This window comes from Anomaloglossus baeobatrachus, chromosome 5, assembly GCF_048569485.1.
Source record: "Anomaloglossus baeobatrachus isolate aAnoBae1 chromosome 5, aAnoBae1.hap1, whole genome shotgun sequence".
NCBI lineage: Eukaryota > Metazoa > Chordata > Amphibia > Anura > Aromobatidae > Anomaloglossus > Anomaloglossus baeobatrachus.
Window position 1 is genome coordinate 546,878,919 of NC_134357.1, and position 14,180 is coordinate 546,893,098.

The 14,180-nt window shown below is 46.5% G+C and overlaps 1 protein-coding gene across 1 annotated transcript in view; it reads right to left on the bottom strand.

The window, feature by feature from the left end:
• Positions 1-14,180, bottom strand: part of LOC142312272 (uncharacterized) — a 159,486-nt gene that overhangs the window by 67,361 nt on the left and 77,945 nt on the right. Inside the window, 1 exon segment of the mRNA XM_075351207.1 lies at positions 2,515-2,529. Within this exon segment, the coding sequence (XP_075207322.1) occupies positions 2,515-2,529 (15 nt within the window).

The window sequence follows — 14,180 nt, forward strand, 5'->3', positions numbered from 1 at the left end:
AAGACAGGGGGCACCTTTTCCCTCTTGGGATCTCCAACAGCAACAAGGAACAAAAGACAAATGTAAGAGGAAAGAATTGCTGTATAATAGGGATCAACCATGCAACTCCGTGTATATAGACAAAAAATATATATTTAATTGGTTAAAAAATAAACATACATAAATAGATGTCACATGAAGAGAAAAAAGTGCAATATTAAAAACATTTAAAAAACGTCACAGATTGACCGTTAACATGAATATAACCCATGCCATATTAATAGACCACTTATCTGACACCACCAACCCTGTCTCAGTGTAGGATAAGTAGTGAGCCTGGGTTGAGTACACTAAAGGGGGCTTTACACGCAACAACATCGCTAACGAGAGGTCGTTGGGGTCATGGAATTCGTGACGCACATCTGCCCTCGTTAGCGACGTCGTTGCGTGTGACACGTATGAGCAACCGCTAACGATCAAAAATACTCACCTAATCGTTGATCGTTGACACGTCGTTCAAATCCCAAATATCGTTGATGATGCTGGACGCAGGTTGTTAGTCGTTCCTGAGGCAGCACACATCGCTACGTGTGACACCCCAGGAACGACAAACACCGCACCTGCGTCCTACGGCAATAAGGTGGGCGTGACTTTCCTGCGGCTGCTCTCCGCCCCTCTGCTTCAATTGGACGCCTGCCGTGCGACGTCGCTGTGACGCCGCACAAACCGCCTCCTTAGAAAAGAGGCAGTTTGCCGGCAACAGCGACGTCGTTAGGCAGGTAAGTATGTGTAATGGGTACTAGCGATATTGTGCACCACAGGCCCATGAGCAACAAACGACGGGGGCGGGTGCTTTCACCAGCGACATCGCTAGCGATGTCGCTGCGTGTAAAGCAGCCTTTAGAGTAAAGAACTATGGTGAAAACACCATCGGTATAAATCAGTAAGTCAGACCAAATAATTCCACCCTAGGTCCAGACCAAAAAACATAAATTAAAAAAAATGACAAGTTCTATAATCTAACTACCCACTGCCATGCAGGGAGAGGTGCGTGTTCCACAGATCAGCTTACATACGGGGTGTTTCCCCACGCGTTCCATCACCAGAGATGTGACTTCTTCAAGAGCCAAAAGGAATGTGTGGTAAAGGATTATGTGGTCTGACTTACTGATTTATACCGATGGTGTTTTCACCATAGTTCTTTACTCTAAAGGCCGCTTTACATGCTGCGATCTCGCTAGCAAGATCGCTAGCGTGCATACCCGCCCCCATCGTTTGTGCGTCATCGCTGCCCATGGCGCACAAAATCGCTCGGACCCGTCACACTACTTACCTGCCTAGCGACGTCGCTGTGACCGGCGAACCGCCTGCTTTCTAAGGGTGCGGTTAGTTTGGCGTCACAGTGACGTCACTAAGCGGCCACCCAATCGAAGCGGAGGGGCGGAGATGAGCGGGACGAACATCATGCCCACCTCCTTCCTTTCTCATTGCCGGCGGACGGAGGTAGCGATGTGTGCTGCCGCAGGAACGACGAACAACATTGTACCTGCAGCTGCAACAATATTTGGGAATAGGGAAGCATGTCAACAATTTACGATTTTGAACGATTTTGCGACCTTTTCTGATCGCACGTAGGTGTCACACGCAACGACATTGCTAACGCGGCTGGATGTGCGTCACGAATTCCATGTCCCCAACGACATCGCTTTAGCTGCGTTGCTGCGTGTAAAGCGGCCTTTAGTGTACTCCACCCAGGCTCACTACTTATCCTACACTGAGACAGGGTTAGTGGTGTCACATAAAGTGGTCTATTAATATGGCATGGGTTATATTCATGCAGGTTTAATTGTGCACGTGCTTGCATGTTTGCCTTTTGTATCAAATTTGCCATTTATTATCAGCACACTAGTATTTTATTATAGTACTAGATCTGGGATGTTTGTTAACGGTCAATCTGTGACGTTTTTTAAATGTTTTTAATATTGAACTTTTTTCTCTTCATGTGACATCTATTTATGTATGTTTGTTTTTGAACCAATAAAATATTTATTTTTTTGTCTATATACACAGAGTTGCTTGGTTGATCCCTATTATACAGCAATTCTTTCTTCTTACATTTGACTATACAATGGAGGCTATATATTGCCTTGTGAAAGTCAAAAAAAGGCGCGCAAGATAACAGAAAAAGCATATGACATGTAAATTCTACAGTTCAAAAGATATACAGTATACAGTGTGTCCACCCATATCCAGTCCACCGCAATTAATTTGAGAACGGCGGCAGCTATAGGCATAGAAGTGGTGTCTAGGTATAGTAAAGTAGCCATGCGCTACGCAAAGAAACCACCTATAGCGCCACCTGGTGGAAAACAACGGAGTTAGTATTTTTATCTCGAAAACGGAAAAAGATAGAGAAAAAAAGTAAATTACAAAGTTGTAGGGCATCATCAATTCAATACGAATCGACACCTTGCATACAGAAATGCTATGATTAGAACGTGTAAAATGCACAAGGCTGCAGACATGAAGCGATACCTCATGGAGACCTTCCTACAAGTCATTGGGTATGGTGGCTGCATGGAGGGGCCTCCACGCTCACCTGACATGACAACATTGGACTTCTACGACAACGTATCACAGATGCTTGTGCAAACGTGTCACCTACCATATTGCACAACGTGCAGCAAGATACAGTATGCTGTCCAGAGTCCAGATGTACATTGCAGTTAACGGTGGCCACTTTGAGCATCAAAGTTAAATGAGCGCCATATGCGTGACCAGCATTCAATGTTTTGGGGGAGTCATGGGTTTCACATCATAGCATTTCTGTATGCAAGGTGTCGATTCGTATTGAATTAATGATGCCCTACAACTTTGTAATTCACTTTTTTTCTCTATCTCGTTCCGTTTTAGAGATAAAAATGCTAACTCCGTTGTTGTCCATCAGGTGGTTCTATAGGTGGTTTCATTGCGTAGTGCATGGCTACTTTTCTATACCTAGACACCACTTCTGTTGAGGATGAGAATTGAGTATCCAAAAATACTTAATTCAGCCATTTCATAGACTCAGGTATATAGTTTAGTAGATGTAAACTATCGCACATATTTATGAATGCTTTTGTTTTGTACTAACACGTGTATATGTATGTATATTGCATATTTAGTGATTTTCCTTTAACACAGTATATACTAGCACATGTAATTCTCAAGATGGCTGCCATATCCTGTTTGCACCCGCACCCGGGATGATGAACAAAGAAGAAATTCCTGGAGTCTGAACTGACCAATCCAGAGAGGATATGCTAATTTCTACATATGTCTTGAAGCCCCGACCTACGATACTTGATTGGACTGTATTTTGTCGACACCCTTCACTTCTGAAGAGCTGTGAAAAGTTTTAAACAATAAATACGTAATTACTTACCGGTAATGTGTTTTTTCTGAACCCATGACGGCACCACAAGAGAGGGGATCCGCCCTTCAAGGACAGGAAACCTCCAGAATAAAAAGGGGCGGCACCTCTCCCCGCATCAGTTGATTACCAAGCATGACAGGACCTCCGAAACAAGGAACATCGTTAAAACATATCCCGCCACCATAACCGCCCAGTGAAGAGGAGCGAAAAAGGAAGCAGACTAGCAACCCCTAAGTGCAGGGAGGGAATGTAAGGGTGCCATCATGGGTTCAGAAAAAACACATTACCGGTAAGTAATTTCGTATTTTTCCAGCACCCATGACGGCACCACGAGAGAATTACAGAGAGGAAGACCTAGGGAGGGACAACAGTTTGCAGAACCCGTCTCCCAAAGGTGATGTCGGTGAACGACAAATCAAGGCGATAGTGATTAAAAAAGGTGGACGGAGAAGACCAGGTTGCCGCCTTACATATTTGCTCGATGGAGACCTCTGACCTCTCCGCCCAGGAAGATGCCATCGCTCGCGTGGAGTGTGCCTTCAGACCAGGAGGTACGGCTTCACCCCCGGCCGTGTAAGCAACAGAGATGGCATCCCTGATCCACCTGGCCAAGGTGGATTTAGAAGCCTTAAGCCCCTTCCTACAACCCTGGAAGACTACAAACAGAGACTTATCCCTCCTCCCTTCTGAGGTGACCAACAGATACCGTTGAAGACAACGCCTAACATCCAAGCAGTGCCATCCCATCTCCTCCGGAGTAGAAGGGTTGGCATAAAAAGAGGGGAGCACTATTTCTTGTGATCTATGGAAGTGGGAATGCACCTTCGGCAAATAGGCAGGGTCAGTTCTTAAAACCACTCGGTCATCAAAAAACTGGGTATACGGAGGAGAAATGGATAAGGCCTGAAGGTCACTAACCCTACGGGCAGAAGTGAGTGCGACCAGGAGAATCGTCTTGAGGGACAGATGCTTGAGTGAGATAGAATCTAAGGGCTCAAACGGGGGCCGTGTTAAAGCTGAAAGGACCAAGTTAAGGACCCAGGACGGCAGTGGCATGTTGCCCCGAGGCCTAGACCTAGTACAGGACCTAACGAACCTAGACACCCAGGGATCTCCGGCCAGGGCATGGTTATACAAGGCGCTCAGTGCAGAGATTTGCACCTTTAGGGTACTAACCGACAGACCCAGTTCCCAACCCCTCTGGAGGAATTCTAGGACAACCGGGACAGAGGGTGGCTTAGTAGGATCCGCACCCGTAGAGGCCAGGAATTTTGCCCAAATGCGCCCATAAATACGAGTAGTGACAGGCTTTCGGCACTGCATCAAGGTGGAGATCAGACCCGGAGAAAACCCCTTGTTGCCTAACAGTGACCGCTCAAGTGCCACGCTGTCAGGTGTAACCTGGTGTTCTGCGGGTGGAAGGCTGGACCCTGGGATAGGAGATCCGGTAGGTCCGGGAGAACCCACGGATTGGTGATGGACAGATGCGTCAGCCAATAAAACCAAGGTCTCTTTGGCCAAAAGGGTGCTATGAGAATCACGGCTGCATGATCCTCCCGCATCTTCCTGAGCACTGCAGGGAGGAGGATGATCGGAGGGAAGGCATATGCGAGGCGGAAGTCCCATCTGAGTAATAGGGCGTCCACCGAGTGGGGATGATCCCTCGGATCCAGGGAACAGAATCGGGAACCTTCCTGTTGGTACGTGTTGCAAAGAGGTCTGTCTCGGGAACCCCGCACATCTCCGTTATCCTGTCGAAAACGGACTGATTTAGAGACCATTCGCCTTGGTGATACTGGGTGCGACTGAGAAAGTCCGCCAAAATGTTCTCCTTCCCTCGGATGTGCACTGCCGACAGGGAGCCCAGATGAGCTTCTGCCCGAGACATGATCCTGCTTGTGATGGACATGAGGTGCCTGGAGCGAGTACCCCCCTGGTGGTTGAGATACGCTACTGTCGCTTGGTTGTCCGACAGAACTTTCACATGGCGACCCCGCAACAACGGCAGGAAACGACCTAACGCCTTTTCCACCGCCAGCAATTCCTTTGTATTCGAGGAACTTTGAGCTTCTCCTCCAGACCATCGTCCCTGAATGAACTGAGTGTCCAAGTGTGCACCCCAACCGTAGAGACTGGCGTCGGTGGTTACCACCACGGGCTCCGGCGCCATCCAAGGCACCCCTCTGCCCAAGTGGACCGGATCTAGCCACCAATAGAGGGACTGCAATGTGCAATGGTCGAGAATGGTCGAGAATGATGAGTCTGTCCAGATGGTCTCCGTGAGCGGTCTGATGCTGCAAGATATTCCACTGCAGGACCCTGGTGTGTGCCTGAGCCCATCGGACGGCCGGGATGGCCGCAGTCAGGGAGCCCAGGAGGGACATTGCACCCCGGAGAGACATGCGCTGGTGCCGCAGAGTCCAGTCTATCTGGGTCTGGAGGGCTTCCACTTTGGAAGGAGGCAACTGACATAGTTGAGAGTTGGAGTCCCAAGTGAGTCCCAGAAACAGCTGAACCTTGGATGGGATTAATTTGGACTTCTCCTCGTTGATCAACCAGCCCAACTCCCGCAGGGAAGCTTGCACCTGCCGTAGAAGGGCCGCACAATGGCGAGCTGAGGCGCCCACAATCAAGAAGTCGTCCAGATAAGGAATCAGAAGGACCTCCCTCTGACGCAGATATGCCGACATTTCTGCTATTATCTTCGTAAAAATTCTCGGGGCGATGGCCAGACCGAAGGGGAGGGCTTTGTATTGAAAGTGGCAGACCCGACTGTCCATGTGGAGGGCTATTCTGAGGAAGCATTGGAAGAGAGAGTGGATTGGGACATGATAATATGCATCGCGCAAGTCTATGACAGCCATGTGACAATGGGGATACAGATATTTCACGATGGACCGCACGGACTCCATCTTGAAGCTGTCTATTTGAAGGAACCGGTTGAGGGCTTTCAGGTTGATGATTGTGCGATAGGAACCGTCGGGCTTCCCCACCAGAAAGAGGGTGGAGTAGAATCCTTCTCCTTGTTCCCGTGCGGGAACTTCCATTAGAACCCCCTTGAAGAGGAGGTGACGGACCTCCGCTTCCAAAGCCAGCTGTTCCACCGGAGAACGACACAGAGGGGTAACCAGGAATCGGGGAGGAGGAGGGTGATGGAAGGGGAGCCGGAGGCCTGAGCGTATGAGGCCCAGGATCCACGCACTGGATGAAATCCTTTCCCAAGCCGGAAGGAACTAAGAGAGCCTCCCTCCGACCTGGGAAAGCGAGTCACTTGGACGACTTATTCTGATCTTTTGAGGGACCCTTGAACATGAACCCCTTTCCCTATCAGACCAGGTATTCCCATCCCGTGGCCGGGTGGGGCGGCGAACTGGCTTCCTCCGAAAGGACCGCCGTGAAGAAGGAAACGACGGAAAGGGAAAGCCGCCTTTCTTGTCGCTAGCTTTTTCCAGGATGTCATCCAGGACCAGCCCGAACAGATATTCACCTTGACAAGGGATATTGCAAAGTTTAGACTTAGTTTGCAGATCCCCTGGCCAGCATTTCAGCCAGAGAGCTCTTCTAGCCGCATTGGAGAGGGACGCTGACTTTGCAGCCAACTTAGTGGAGTCCGCCGAGGCGTCCGCAAGGAAGGCCGCCGCCCCCCGCAATTTGGAGAGGGAGGAAGCAATCTCCTCCTTAGGTGCTCGTGATCTAAACTGGTCTTCCAGTTCGTCAATCCATATAGTCAGGGATCTAGCCGTACATGTAGACGCAATGGCGGGTCTCAGTCCACCAGCAGAAGCTTCCCAGGTATTTTTCAGGAAGTGATCAGCTTTCTTATCCAACGACCCGTTTTCAAGGAGCCCATATCCTCAAATGGCAAGGCAAACTTTTTGAACACCTTAGCGACAGCCACATCCAATTTTGGCGCCTTATCCCATGTGGAGCAGGAGGCCTCCTCAAACGGATATTTTCTCTTAAAGGCGCCTGGAAGGGAATGCTTCTTATCAGGTCTCTTCAATTCCCGGGCAATTAAGGCCTGTACTTTATCTACCACCGGGAAGGAGCATCGTTTTTTCTGCTCCATGCCCCCGAACCTCCTATCCTGGATAGATTTTTCAGGTTTCTCATCCGGGATGCCCATAGTGGTCCGCACCGCCTTAACCAACTTCTTCATAATTTCGATTGGGAAGCACTGGCGACCCCCTGAGTCGCTATCTGAAGAGGAGCGGGAAGTAGAGCCAGAGGAATCACATTCCCCATCAGACCTATCAGAGTCCTCGTGGGTAGGCGAAGGGGGCCTAGAACCCCCAGCACTCTGTGCCCCCGACAGGGATCGGAGGGAGTCCCTGACCTCTTCCCGTATGATGGACCGGAGATCGGAGGCAAATCCCGGCTGTTCCTCCGACAATGTCTGCTGAATGCAGCCTTTGCACAGCCTCTTAGTCCAGGAACCAGAAAGTTCTTTACAGCACAAGGCACATTCCTTATGTCTGGATTTAGATAAACACTTCTTAGGTTTACTGCGATCCTATAAAAAACACAGACAAGACGACCGCCGGTTAGAAGCGGAACTCATGAGGTAGCACTCACCCACAGATGCAAGAGGCTATACCGGGTCAGCAGGGACATCATCTGACTTCCCTCCTTTAGAGGGCCTTTTTCTGTCAGGAGAGTCAGGGTCCTTCCGCTTGGAAGACCGGTCATCAGTCATCCCACGCTTGACCCCCGAGCCGGTGACACTGTCATCCTTGCCACCTCTCTGATGCCGCTTCAGGGAGGCAGTATCATGATCAGAGGGAGGCTTTGGGGAGGAGGGAGGCGAAGGAGACGCAGCTGACTGCTTGTCAGCCATGGTAACCGAGCACAGGCACCATAGAGAAGATTGCCGCTCTGATTTTCAAAAAAAACCTTGGCAACTCCGCCCCCTATTTCCGGTGGATGACGACCCATCCGCGCGTCCAATAGGAAAAAGCGCGCTGCGCATGCGCACAGCCCGGACATCCCCGCTGCCACACACAACATGGCGCTCTGTCACCCGGAAGCGCCATAGCATCTGCCGCCATGAGGACGCCCCGCAGGGAGCGCAGCAGCAGCCACCCTCATCCCAGCCCCTGGTGCCGTACGACGTGGTAAGGAGAGGGGGGGGGAACGGGAGTAGGGAGGGAAGGAGTCCGCGCGCAGACAGGACCCCCGTGGGTATGCTGCGTCGGGAGAGCCCTGCGGCCGACCGGACTTACCTGGTCCCCGCAGGCTCCTGGCGCTCCTATCGGGCGCGCTGCACGCAATCCTGACCCCCATGGGTCCGCTGCGGCAGTTCCGCAGCACCTCGGCCGACTGCAGCAGGACCCGTGCCGCTGCCAGAGTCGGCCGGCCGGGCGCCGGACTTGAATCTTCGGCCCATCAGGACCTTCTTGGATCCAGTGGATCCCTGGAGGCTCCCTTTTCAAGGACAGGAAACCAACTGATGCGGGGAGAGGTGCCGCCCCTTTTTATTCTGGAGGTTTCCTGTCCTTGAAGGGCGGATCCCCTCTCTCGTGGTGCCGTCATGGGTGCTGGAAAAAGACCAGTTGCTTCAGGGTCTGTCATGGAGAAGGTCCATAACCGATATAGTGTCTGTTATCGTTCATTCTCGCGTGCACTCATGACATTATGATTTGAAACAGCGGTCAGATCCAAAGGGATCATTTAGGTCCTATCCTTAACAGTTGGAGGCACTGCTGAGATTGCCGTAAGAAAGATTGGCCGAACTTCTCTCTCAGATCTAGGAGGCCATTTCCCAGTAGCCGGAGGCCCCCGACAATGGGAATTGATCACTCTCAATCACAGGTATGTTTCATGTACACTGTATATGACGATTTACCTGTGACTTGGTGGCCTTTGGCGACAGGTTTGACCTCTGAACTGAGAGGGGTGTTGACGCCATTGACCCTTAGCGGGCCTATCTTTTGCCGGTAGTCTAGAACAAAGAAAAGAACCTAGGCCCATAGGTTCTGGTTCTGTAGGGTTAACTGATCTGACTGGCTGTCTGTATTATTAAGTTGTTGTAAGTGAGGTAGAAATCAGGGGGGCTTTGAGTAGCTGCTGCCCGCGGATTTGTATGTAGTGTATGTGATTAATTTGGCTTGTAATTTCTCCGTTTTAGCTTTGACTTAGTTCTTGAAGAGTTTATTGTCTGCTACTGTACACAAAGGACTAGCTGAGAGGAAGAGAGGGGGGTCAGTCCCCCACTGGCTGCTTGAACAGGGACAGACTGGGGGTCTGGAAACTGCGCAGCTATGTCCCTGCATTCTTTAACTGAGAGTGAGGAGGAAGGGGGTCAAGCAATCCCCCACTGCCTAGTCTTTACATTGAAGGAAGAGGAAGGGGGGCCATTCACCCACGCAGCTGCTGTCTTTGTTCTGTGAAGAAGAGGGGGGTCAGTGGCCTAGTAATTACCTACGTAGCTGCAGCTTTGTGTAGCAAAAGCAAATGACGGAGCTGTAGTGATCTGTAAGAAAGACAAGTGCTATTTTGTTTGGATTAGAACAGAAACTAACTGGTTTATGCGTTCTCAGTATTTGCAATCGTTTGTTTTTGAACAGACGTGTTTGAACCAGCGTATCCCCCCTGTGTTTGTTTACTAATAAGCACATGCCACTGCTTGCGTGAAAAGTTATACGCAAGCGAGGTGGGGGAAGGGTTCAGGTAATTTAAAGTTCTGAATCAGCGTATCCCCCTGCGTTTTACTAAATGCGTGCCACTGCCTATGTGTAGTTTCATACAAAGGCGAGGTGGGGAAGGATTCAGGTAACTTAAAGTGGAATTAGCGGATTCCCCTGCATTTTAGACGTGAGTAACTGTCTGCATATTAAATACGCAAACGAGACGGGAAAAGATTCCAGTTTGGGTAAGGTAAAAGTGTTGAAATTAGCGTATCCCCTGCATTTTAGTAATACAGTTAGGTCCACAAATATTTGGACAGTGACACGATTTTCGCGAGTTGGGCTCTGCATGCCACCACATTGGATTTGAAATGAAACCTCTACAACAGAATTCAAGTGCAGATTGTAACGTTTAATTTGAAGGTTTGAACAAAAATATCTGATAGAAATTGTAGGAATTGTACACATTTCTTTACAAACACTCCACATTTTAGGAGGTCAAAAGTAATTGGACAAATAAACCAAACCCAAACAAAATATTTTTATTTTCAATATTTTGTTGCGAATCCTTTGGAGGCAATCACTGCCTTAAGTCTGGAATCCATGGACCTCACCAAACGCTGGGTTTCCTCCTTCTTAATGCTTTGCCAGGCCTTTACAGCCGCAGCCTTCAGGTCTTGCTTGTTTGTGGGTCTTTCCGTCTTAAGTCTGGATTTGAGCAAGTGAAATGCATGCTCAATTGGGTTAAGATCTGATGATTGACTTGGCCATTGCAGGATGTTCCACTTTTTTGCACTCATGAACTCCTGGGTAGCTTTGGCTGTATGCTTGGGGTCATTGTCCATCTGTACTATGAAGCGCCGTCCGATCAACTTTGCGGCATTTGGCTGAATCTGGGCTGAAAGTATATCCCGGTACACTTCAAAATTCATCCAGCTACTCTTGTCTGCTGTTATGTCATCAATAAACAGAAGTGACCCAGTGCCATTGAAAGCCATGCATGCCCATGCCATCACGTTGCCTCCACCATGTTTTACAGAGGATGTTGTGTGCCTTGGATCATGTGCCGTTCCCTTTCTTCTCCAAACTTTTTTCTTCCCATCATTCTGGTACAGGTTGATCTTTGTCTCATCTGTCCATAGAATACTTTTCCAGAACTGAGCTGGCTTCATGAGGTGTTTTTCAGCAAATTTAACTCTGGCCTGTCTATTTTTGGAATTGATGAATGGTTTGCATCTAGATGTGAACCCTTTGTATTTACTTTCATGGAGTCTTCTCTTTACTGTTGACTTAGAGACAGATACACCTACTTCACTGAGAGTGTTCTGGACTTCAGTTGATGTTGTGAACGGGTTCTTTTTCACCAAAGAAAGTATGCGGCGATCATCCACCACTGTTGTCATCCGTGGACGCCCAGGCCTTTTTGAGTTCCCAAGCTCACCAGTCAATTCCTTTTTTCTCAGAATGTACCCGACTGTTGATTTTGCTACTCCAAGCATGTCTGCTATCTCTCTGATGGATTTTTTCTTTTTTTTCAGCCTCAGGATGTTCTGTTTCACCTCGATTGAGAGTTCCTTAGACCGCATGTTGTCTGGTCACAGCAACAGCTTCCAAATGCAAAACCACACACCTGTAATCAACCCCAGACCTTTTAACTACTTCATTGATTACAGGTTAACAAGGGAGACGCCTTCAGAGTTAATTGCAGCCCTTGGAGTCCCTTGTCCAATTACTTTTTTTCCCTTGAAAAAGAGGAGGCTATGCATTACAGAGCTATGATTCCTAAACCCTTTCTCCGATTTGGATGTGAAAACTCTCATATTGCAGCTGGGAGTGTGCACTTTCAGCCCATATTATATATATAATTGTATTTCTGAACATGTTTTTGTAAACAGCTAAAATAACAAAACTTGTGTCACTGTCCAAATATTTCTGGACCTAACTGTAGTTTAGTAGATGTAAACTATCGCACATATTTATGAATGCTTTTGTTTTTACTAACACGTGTATATGTATGTATATTGCATATTTAGTGATTTTCCTTAAACACAGTATATACTAGCACATGTAATTCTCAAGATGGCTGCCATATCCTGCTTGCACCCGGGATGATGAACAAAGAAGAAATTCCTGGAGTCTGAACTGACCAATCCAGAGAGGATATGCTAATTTCTACATATGTCTTGAAGCCCCGACCTACGATACTTGATTGGACTGTATTTTGTCCCCTCCCTTCACTTCTGAAGAGCTTTGAAAAGTTTTAAACAATAAAGACCAGTTGCTTCAGGGTCTGTCATGGAGAAGGTCCATAACCTATATAGTGTCTGTTATCGTTCATTCTCGCGTGCACTCATGACATTATGATTTGAAACAGCGGTCAGATCCAAAGGGATCATTTAGGTCCTATCCTTAACACTTATATGCCTATAGCTGCCACCGTTCTCAAGTTAATGGTGGTGGACAGGATATGGGTGAACACACTGTATAAAAATCTTATGACAAATAATTATCAAATAAAAGTTTATGCATATCAAGTTAAAATATTCTCTAAAAAAACAAACAAAAAAATAAAAAGGACTGTATCCAAATAAAGATATAGCAGGATGCGAACTCAGAGTATGTGGGTAGAAAACTTTAAAGAGAGTGAGAGAACCCATAGAGCGACTAGCATCTGTGACAGATTTTTTAGTGAAATGTTTTGTACCTTGAGAGGTGTAATGGCTTTATATTAAAAGTAGAATCCGAGAGTGGATTTAATAGGATACAAACTGGTGTTGGTGTGTATATGGGACCTTAGGGAGAGTGTGCATGACCACAGAGCCATAATAGTGTATGACTAAAATATTTTTTTCAAAAGTACATGGTTAAAAATAAAATATTTGCAAAAAATCTTCATGTGTGAGTTATTTAAGGTGAAGAAGATTGACTTCGATAGAGGCCGTTCAAAAAGAAAGATCTAGCCCTGAAAAATGTATCAAAAGAAGGGGTTAACTATATAATTTCATATAGTAGCTGAGAATAGGTTCAGTGTGTTATAAGAAATAGGCACCGAGATATAGAACAAAAAATTCTAAGGAGAACCGATTTAGTCAAAAAGGTATAACAAATTTCATTATTGTAGAAAAATAGAAAATTTCCAGCGCCAGGAGTAGCAGGTTAAAAGTCCATTTTATTAAATATAAGGTAAAAATCCAGCAGGTACAGCATATATGTCGGATGGCTTGCAGAACAACGCGTTTCGATGCTCAGGTCTTAATCATGTTCTGACATTGAATGCGACCAGCTTCCTTTTGTCGGATCTCTCCACCATTAGTAATCTTAAACACATGTGTAAGTTGCACTGGGCAACTCCCAATATGGTGGTTATAAGAGATCCGACAGAATGGAAGTAACAATAATATGTGTATATAAATAAAAATTATTATAGCATAAACAACACACTCATATATATTTAAAAATATGAATATTACCTATGATTTAGCTACATACAGTCCTATATATATAATTCGTACATATAATGATATATTTAAAGTTGAATAAATTGCCGCAAAAATTCAGGACAAACTATATATTGACTGTATCCAATGAACAAAGTGGCAAAAAGGAGATATATTATATGTTATTGCAATGATCGATCTATATCAAACTCAGATAATGATAATTAATCCCTAGGGAGATTTGATAAGTAAATTGATCGATCGGCAAATACACATAAAGAGTATATAAAACGCATAGTGTAAACTAGGTTATAAGGAGTATTTGTTTGATATATTTAAAGCTCTTTGAAGTTACCTATATTATTATTTAAATATATATATTGATAATGAATCAAGGACTTCCGTTCATAATTTTATAATAAACAAATTTTCCCCTTACATAATAGTTAATATAAGTTTCAGAAGAGCGTAGAACAAAGGGAAGGAAAAAATAATAAAAAACAGGATTGATTTAATTTGATATATTTTAATTTAATAATGTAGTATTAAATCCTGGCGGCTATTCAGCCCATTTGGGTTTCTAGTATTAAGGGTGAAGATCCAGAAGGATTATCTGTTTAGGAGTTTCCTTCTGTGATCTCCACCCCTGAACGGTCTGTATACCTGTTCAATACCCATGAACTGGAACCCGCTGACATTTCCCTTATGAACAGAGGCAAAATG